This window comes from Pholcus phalangioides, unplaced genomic scaffold (genome assembly GCF_987345545.1).
Source record: "Pholcus phalangioides strain wild (caught in Gottingen) unplaced genomic scaffold, Ppha-v1.0 ptg000008l_1, whole genome shotgun sequence".
Lineage (NCBI taxonomy): Eukaryota > Metazoa > Arthropoda > Arachnida > Araneae > Pholcidae > Pholcus > Pholcus phalangioides.
This window is the reverse complement of record NW_028301601.1, coordinates 44,087,618-44,097,007: the sequence shown is the minus strand read 5'-3', so window position 1 is coordinate 44,097,007 and position 9,390 is coordinate 44,087,618. Positions and strand designations below refer to the sequence as shown.

At 39.3% G+C, this 9,390-nt stretch overlaps 1 protein-coding gene across 1 annotated transcript in view; it reads left to right on the top strand.

Moving 5' to 3' along the window:
• Window positions 1–4,016: 4,016 nt before the first annotated feature.
• Window positions 4,017–9,390, top strand: part of Hira (histone cell cycle regulator-like protein) — a 52,447-nt gene continuing 47,073 nt past the window's right edge. Inside the window, exons 1-4 of the mRNA XM_089234703.1 lie at window positions 4,017–4,273; window positions 6,853–6,915; window positions 7,966–8,076; window positions 9,191–9,281. Coding sequence (XP_089090829.1) covers window positions 4,237–4,273; window positions 6,853–6,915; window positions 7,966–8,076; window positions 9,191–9,281 — 302 coding nt within the window. The 5' untranslated portion in view covers window positions 4,017–4,236. The remainder of the gene's footprint in view (window positions 4,274–6,852; window positions 6,916–7,965; window positions 8,077–9,190; window positions 9,282–9,390) is intronic.

The window sequence follows — 9,390 nt, the reverse complement described above, 5'->3', positions numbered from 1 at the left end:
GGGTGCAGGAAAAAGTGTTCCATTGAGAAATCAACTTTACAGGCTTTTAAAAGGGCGAGATATTTCGTTAATGACGCTACCATTAAAAAAAATTGAAGTGATTTATACGTTATCACACACACATTCTTAAAATGATGCGTGTTATGCTTTGTATTTCAGTCGGTCCGAAGTGTCACCTTCAGCGATCGTCTTGGCATCTGCTACTTCGTAAGTAAATACACATTTATATACATTTATGAATCAATCTCGCTCTAGAGATTCATTATGCAATACCCATTACTGGGGCTACTGTCCGGAGGAGCGATTTATTGTGTAGGTTCGTTGGATCGTCCAGTATTTTACGGGACAGACCAATTTTACCCATGTTATTTGCGGTGCTTGGGAGGGGTGATAAGCCCCATTGCTCTCCCCGGATCCGTACCTGCCTTGAGGATATGTAAACAGGCAATATTTAGCGGGCATGGCTGACACTTGGTGGTAATTAGCATGACGTCCAGATTTCGTAGAGAGCGTGTTCCTTTTTACTCATTACGCACATGCAGCTCTACATTTTGAGCAGCCATATAATTACTCGTAAATTGGGAAGGTATGCTTACAAAGCATTTTATGGTGTTTAACAAGGTACACACAGGTACCTAAACATCCCAACATTTTAACGATAACATTCAGGTTGCATTAGAATAACCATACGTCCCGTATTTTCCGGGACAGTCCCGATTTTTTGTTTTTCTGGCTGTCCCAACTTTTTTGCAAAAATGTCCCGGTTTTTCACTTATTTTCAACGAAGCCAATTTGACGTTTATTCTTCAAATCGACGATTAAAATTATCTTCCCAACTCAAAAATTACATTACGATAATTACGACTGGGAATAAGAATATGTATTTTACATATTGCCATGGTTTTTTAATTCACTGGAATGTGTGAAGTGGTACTTCATTTACCTCGATTGGCGACTTTTTTGTGATTTTAGCACGAGTAAGCAACTTTGTTCACTTTTGGCATCATTTTTAGCGATTATTGGCAATGTTTTCCCGTATTTCGCAGTCCATTCTCATGTATTTTTTTGGAACAAATTATGGTCTGTCTAGGTTGCATGAAATTTTATGTGAACTCTCTCACGTCTTTACTACAGTCGAATCCCGTTACAACGAACTCCAAGAGACCAAAGAAATCACTTCGTTATAAAGAAATTTTAGGTTGTTCCTATATGTAAGCTTATTTGAGGGATTAGAAAAGTGTTCGCTAAAACGAGATTTTCGCTATAACGGTACTCGTTAACACTGATCCGATCCAAAGAAAACACACATCCTTTGGTCGCACGAGTACCCTCTATTCCCATTACTAGAGAAAAAGTACTCATATGACAAGTATATGAGCTCAAACTCGACACCATAATGTTAATATGCTCATGCACATGCCCCTTAAACGCACACCCCCTTTCTTAAAATGCGTAGGAAATACGTATTCCTAGAAATATCTAGAAGAAACGGGTTCATATTTAAAAATGATTCTTAACTGGACTAGTCTGGATTAACGATGAAAAGCCAAGGGAATCGAGGGTGGAAAAAGTGTGAGAACCACCGCTACATAAATAAATAGGAAGCTCACGTGTACGTCTTTATATATATTATGCCGTAATATTAAATTTGTTTTTTTAAAAGTTCACTCGTTTTTTCTACCGTTGCTGCTCATTTTTCGCGTACCCCCGGATGGCTCATCACGTAATTCCGTACTCCCCACTTCCTGGAGCAGGGCTCCTAAGTTCAAATCTTTGGCACCCCCAAGCCAGACTTTGCACGGGTCCCTTTATATTAAACTTATAGCATGAAAAAAACGAAGAAATTGTCTCAGGTGCCAGGCTGGAGCTCTGTTGGTCTCAACCTTGGGAGAGGCCATGCGTACTCCCAAAGATACGCGCACCTCCTGACTCGACCCAAAGAACCGTGGCTAAATCAAATGAACTAAGGGTGAACGGCGGGCGATGAATATTTTCATCTCAATTTAACGACTGATATTCGGTGCCGTTTAGTTCATCGACAAAGTCGTTTATATACAAGTCGAAAACGTTTATATATATATATATATATATATTTTTTTTTTTTTTTTTTCACTTCCCAGGAAGAGTCACAACCTCCGAGCAGCCTCGAGACTCTCGACATCGAAGCAATCTTCATGTCGAGTAAGTAAACATTATACTCAATTTTAACGTTTATTTTGTCCGTTCAATAATTGTAGTTTTGAGTTAAGTAACGGTCAGTTGCTGTCATGTACAATGCACACACCCCCATCTCTTAGAAAACATAAAAGCAGTTTCTCAACCCATTTCAATATTCATTTACTCATCCTGAATATTTGATATATCTATTTGCAGGTGAACCATCGGAAGAGACTCAGCAACAGCCAGAGGAGGCTGGGGGACCACCCTGGTCGGGTCTCCGCTATGGCACAAATATCGAGATCGTTCCGGAGCCTTTGAGCTACCGCCTCGGCGAGTGGCTCAAGCTCCAAAGGGCTCGGTGCCGTCGTCGGGTACGTAGGGGTTGCCTTACTGTACGTCGTTGTCTTAGTCGGTTATCCAGGTGCTGTCGGGGGGATTGATTTTTTTTATTTTTTCCTTTGTTATCGTTTGTATATGTACGTCTATATTCGTTTGTCCGCGTGCTATATGTTGGGACTCGCGCAGCCACCTCCTCGTGGTGAGTCCGGGGAAGTTTCGTGAAGAAACTTGCTGAGAGCTGCAACATTCATCCGTTTGATTATTATCAACCACGGAAAAACAAAATTCCATTTCACGCATGACATTTTATATGATGTATCGTGCGACATTTATACCAATCTCTGTCTATTAGGTAACTATTTTATAAACTATCAAAAATCTATTTTGTAACACTGAAAATGTACTGTACCATACTTTGAACTGCCCATGGCTCGTCACTAGGTGCCCATGCACCCCTCGCTGACGCGATTTTTCTTTCAGTATGTATGAGAAATGAACTGCAGCACTAGTAAATGTACTGCACCATATTTTTGTACTGCACATACTAGGCCCCCATATCGAAATGGCTAAAAAAAAGCTTTATCGACAAAAAAAAAAAAAACAAACGCGGTCAGAAGGCGCCAAAAATAGGCCCCTCACGGGTAGAGATTCTTTCATTACGCCGCCCCTGCGACTAGGACTTCCTAGGCACCCACCACAAAGTTGGCTATTTTCGACCAATGTGTAGCCAGACGAATTGAAGATCGGAAATTGTAAGGCGGCTCCTTTGACTTGGGGTGGGGGTCTAGAAAGACCTAGTCGCAGGGGCGGCTCGCTTGAGAAAAAAATCTCTACCCATAAGGAGCCTATTTTTGGCGCGTATGCGTGTGTGTCGGCGTCTCTCCTCCAGCGGCGCACTAATCGTACGACCCAAGAACCTCGCCGGCCTGATCATTCTCTTCGACCAGCCTTCCAATACCTTCCAGCCTCCAACATTTGACGATTATATCGCCAATTGTAAAGCGGCCACACTACTCACTCATGATCAACCTCCGAACGTATTAAGCCAGGATAGACCAACACCACCTATATAACAAGACCTCCGCCCAAAGCTTGTGACGTAAATGAAGACCATTTCTCGTATTGCCATTTACTGAAAATTTACTGGAAATGATACATTTACTGCCCATTCAAGTATTACGTAAGCATATTTTAGCCATTCCCCCCCCCCCCTCCTGTCAGCAAAATTTCGTCAGCAGCCTAGAATATTTCATATTTTCATAAAGGGGTGGTTGATGACGTAAGAAACCTTCAAACCCCCCCCTCCTTGTCAACAAATCCGAACCCCCCCCCGATGCTAACGTAATACTTGAATGACCCCTAAGCGAATGCCTAACCTCATTCAGGTAGAATCATATGGCACCATGACGTAATAACTCGATCAGAGTCGGTCAATAAGAAAGATTCATTCAACTATGCACCGGCGAATCACAAGGCTCATAATAGAATGAGCGACCAAGTGCGTAGACTTTACGGAGTTGGAAAAAATAGGGCCGAGCTGGGTTCCAGGTTAGAAAGTGCACGCCGTCGCCGTGAATTTAAAAAATAATAATAAAAGTGAAGCCGTTTTCAAATTATAAAAACTGCGGCAATAAATACCGCGTGTTGTTTTTTGTTATTGTGATACCGCTGTTGCGTTTCTTTCATTTTCCTTCGTGTGTAAATAACATATCTTTAATTTTCGTTTTTGTTGGGGCCATGAAGCTTTTGAAACCTAACTGGGTGTCACACGATGGCAAGTCTCTCATTGTTTTTTATTATTATTATTATTATTATTGTTATCTTCTGTGAAAATTTAATGAGCATCGATCACCCTTTTTTTTCACCATTAAATATGCGAAGAGTTAATTCCTCCGTTCCAATTAGTAAAGTTGTGGAATGCACGGGAACTCGCATTAACAATTTCTTGAATCACAATTGTTATAAGCAGGATCCCGGGGCCGCGATCTTTAGTGGCCCACAGGCCCCTATATATATAAAGTAGAGTTATAGCGTAAAAGGAAAGAAGAATAGACGAGCCCTGTTGGCCTCCACATCCCTTACATGCCAGGGAAGGCGATCCGGCTAGGTTACAATTAATTTTCTCAGCATTATTTTTTCAGAACATTGAGCTGTAGATGATAACACAAAAAGTCTACAAATTTTTTTACTTGAGTGCATCACGAAATTCTATAAGTACACTATACCATACATTCCATAGGCGCCGTGAGCCTCCCCCCCCCCCAATAATTTCTGAAAAAACAATGCAATGCACCTTACATCTCCTGTGTATGAGCTTGAGTCCCATATGTATGGGGCGATTATCGGAGTCTCCCTCAATGTTTTCTTCATTCAATTGCCTGTGATACATGCTCAACCTGTAGCTCAGGATCTCAAACTTAATTTTGTAAAAAGAACAGCTATAGTATAATCCCGATATTTCCTTGGCGACTTTTTTTGGTGGATTTTTTTTCCCGGACTTCTATCAATTGATACTGGGTTGCCATTTCCTCTTTTTCCTCCAGTGACACAGGTGGTGCTGGTTTGAATACTTCTTTCATAACCTGTTCACTTAAGTGGTTTGCGGCACATTTTTACCTCGCTTAAGTGACCCGCAGAACATTCCGAGACAACTGTGACCCACGGCGTACTCCCAGACCACTTGAGTGCCCCACAATAATGCCCAGACCACTTAAGTCACATGTGGCACATGTACAGATCACTTACGTGGCCTTTACATATTTTCAAACCAATGAAGTGACCCGCACTCTTTAAAAGGTTGCATTTCTGCACCCTTGCAGAATATACATAATCAAATACTCTTGGGGGACCCCATAAAAATGTCACTGAGTTTTTTTTACATATCAAGGGCTGGATTTTGGTTATACCTAAAATTATACTTATAGGGCGGGGAGAAGCTGTCTAGTCCCTTTCAAACTGAAATCACTTCATTACATGTGTACTGCGTAGTATTCCTGGGGAAAAAAGGAAGTCTGGTTCTTGGAATGAGAAAAGAAAAAGGAGTCTCAAGGGAAGGAAGTTTAAAAATTTTCATTGCCTGGTATTATTTGGGAACTTTCAAAGGTTGGATTTTCACGAGTCTACTATAATTACATAATATGAAGATTCAAGCATTTACCATCCTTGCTTCAAAATATGGAAGACAGATGACAGCACGAGTAAGAACGTGAAGCAAACTCAATTCGGACAACTTAAATATGTTGGGGACACACACACTCAGAACATGCATTTCAACATGTACCTGTTCATCAGAAATTCTCTAGAGGAATGTTCACAAAGAGCATGTACAGTTAAGTAGTAGTACTGCCACTTAAATGATTCATGGCATGTTTCTGTGTCATTCAAGTGGGGGCGGTACACATTTGGATAATTTAATGTGGCACATTTTCAATTCACTCGAGTCACCCGTGGTACATTCACAAATCATATAAGTGACCCATAGCATATTTCCAGATCACTTGAGTGGCCAGCGGCACATATCCAGATCACTTAACTACTAAACCAGACATGAACCTTGCCCATATTCCTCTGCGGAACTTCTAACCAATTGGTACATGTTGGAATGTGTGTGTACGTATAGTGAACCTTCCGTGAAGTTTGTTTCTGTGTTATGCTTGTTATGTGTAGTGCTGCCATCTGCAGTCAATTTTTTTAAAACTGAAAAGACATTACACCTACCATTATAGGCCTGTTGCTCTCTTTGGCGAGATTTTTTAACGGGGAGATCGGCTCGCGAATTCGAGCCTCAAAGTTTGAAACCGCAGAAAACCAACTTCAGCTGACTACCACTGCGCCAACAGTGGAGTTTTAACCCAGATCACTTAACTGGCCTGCAGTACATTTCCAGATCACTACAGTGACCTGGGACATGTTTCCAAACCAAGAAGTGGTATGCACTCTATAATAGGTTGAACACCCTTGTGCTATAGCATGTAATACATCCAAAATTTTGGAGAAGGACAAGTAAAAGTTTTGATTCATCCTTCCCCATTATTCATTTATTATACAAATGGGTGGGAGGGGACTGTCTCTCATTATACGAGTCTACGAAGAGCAGGCAGACCTGACCTCCAACACAATTCTTACATAAACACTGATATTCAGACAATCTTCCACTTTCAGTTCTAATATGGAAGACTGCAGCACTTCTCAAACATAGCACTGACATAATAATTACAATCACATATTCTCCGCAAATATAAAAAATTATTGGATGTCAATAAGATATGCAAGTTATTCAGTCCTAATTTCTTTTGCTAATTGAGAGTTTTGATATGTTTTATTCAATTTTAACACTGAGTTGTGATCTTACAGGACATCCAATTTTCTCTGTGGACATTCATCCTGATGGCTCCCGATTTGCTACAGGTGGCCAAGGTAAGATAAATGAAAAAAACTGTCATTCATTATTATACTGTTACACTTCTCTTGATAGAGTTGAAGCCCCTTGAAATGAACATCAATATTAATAGAGTTTTTCTGTGTCTCTTGGATTTTCTATTTGCTCACCTATTTGTGTCTTTATAATTTTTTCCCTCTCTCTGGACCAGCAGCAGCATAGTTTAGACCTGGTGCCTTAAACTATTGATACAGTACAGGCCACACACATTTGACAATCTGCAAGTCATTAACCGCTTTAAGCGGCAATGACTAGATATCTAGCCTTGATAAAAGCCTCTTATTTTAGTATTGACACCCAGATATTTTGTAAAGCTGATTCCTCAATGGAATGCCTACTTCATTAAAAAATATATGGCATTTTGAAGGGGTGTTTAGTGATTTCTAATTGCTGCTTAAAAGGGTTAAGCTATACTACACACGTTACTAAAGATCTCTAAAGAGAACGGCCATGCACTGAAGACACCCCCCCTCCCCCGGTTTAGGCATTGTTGGATTTTGTTTTGTTTTTTTGTGCAAGGACCAGTTTGGTCAAACTGTACCAAAACTTAGTCTTTATTGCAGTAATTAAACTGGACATAAGTCTCTTCATATTTTTGAGTTAGTTATTGTTAGATCATCTTTGCTTTGTTTTTTTTTTTAATATTTTACTATTAGAGAGCAGATAAGAGTTTTCTCTTTGAAAATTTAACCTTGAAAACACATTTAACTACTCTTTAGACTCGAATGTTGGTAGTTGTGTTGCCATCCTGCATGCTTAAGTGTTAAATACAATGTATTGCTTGTTAAAACTGAAGCTATAGGCCTACAGTTGGTAAAAATTGCAAAATGTGAAGTGTCTAAAAATTTTTGTACTCTGCACAGTTCATTATCAGTTATATCATTCATTAATTTATTGCATTAAAGAAGGAAGGGCAGCTGGGGTAGGTTTCTTATGTCAAGGTGAATACAGTGTTTTGCATTTGTATTTTAATTTTGTGTCATTGATGGTGATTTACTTACATTGATGGTGATACTTTTGCTTTACAGGTGCAGATACAGGACGCATTGTCATATGGAACATGTCACCTGTTATTGATGAATCTGATGAAAAAGATGAGAATATTCCAAAGTTATTGTGTCAGATGGACAATCATTTGGGTAAAGCTTTTTATGTTTGTCATGTTTGGAGTTTGCAGTAATTTCAAGAAACTGAATAGCATTATAAAATAAAAAAACAAACAAACGTGTAGGCATGAATCCAGGATGATGGGTTAGGAGGAGCAACTTAATGAAAGCAAATATCAAATACAAATACAACGCCACAACAGGCAAAATGCCCAACGAGGTGGCTGATAAAAAGATGCCCATAAAAATATGGATGTCATATGTTTCAAAAATACAGCAACCCAATTAAAAATGCAATTAACACTGCAATATCATAGGCCTACAATGTGTTATAATTTAGCATAAAACTGAAAATGTTTATTTAAGCTCTACATATGAAAAAACTACAATTAACTATTACATTGCGCCATTAAACCTAAAATCCAATCCAATTAACTATTACTAATAAACTACTAAAAATTCTGTGCTCCAGCGGCAAAATCTTGTGTCACTTTTCCCAAAAAATTGAGTTGTTCTCATTCCAGTCTCTCATTCGCCAAATTTTTGGAAGATGGCAGAATTTCATCTTTCTCTTTCAGTTTATGAGGAAAGTTGCTATGGTGGTTGAATGGCATAGTGACGGGCTTGTGTCATGAGGACTCGGGTTTGCACCCCCACTGTCACCATTGTGGTGGTCAACTGAAGTTGGTTTTTGTGGTTCCCGCCTTCGAGGCGTGAATGTGAACCGATTTCCCCATTAAAAAGTCTCACCACAGGGAGCAACAGGCCTACAACATTACAATTATTCAATCATTACACATTTTGGAGATATTTTTTTATCTCACTGGGGTTTTTTCAGTTTGGAGGAAACATTGTAGACGTCTCTTGATATTTATCATAACTACAAACATTAAAAGATAAAAACAGTCTAAATAGTTGCTTTTGTCATTTTTAATCAAGTTTCTTTTTTGTGTTTTTTGTGCAACGGCATCGAAATTCATGTGTTCCCTTTCCTCTCCATACACACTATGGTTTTTGGCCTAAAGGCCTGTGTGTTAAATAATTTAGTAGTTAACTAACTTTAAGTTGACAAGTACTTTAAATGCAGAGGAACAACATCTTAGGGAAAGTCTTTCTACAATGCAATTAATATTTGAATTTCTTTTAGCTTGTGTCAACTGTGTTCGGTGGTCTGACAGTGGGAAATATTTGGCTTCTTGTGGCGATGACAAGGTCCTCATGATATGGCAGATCGGAAGGTAATACAAACTGTTCTATTAGATAAATATTATTTATTTTATAATTACTTCTTTTTGAACCAATAGAGTTGTATTTAATGAAGCTACCATACATGCTATCCAAATCCAA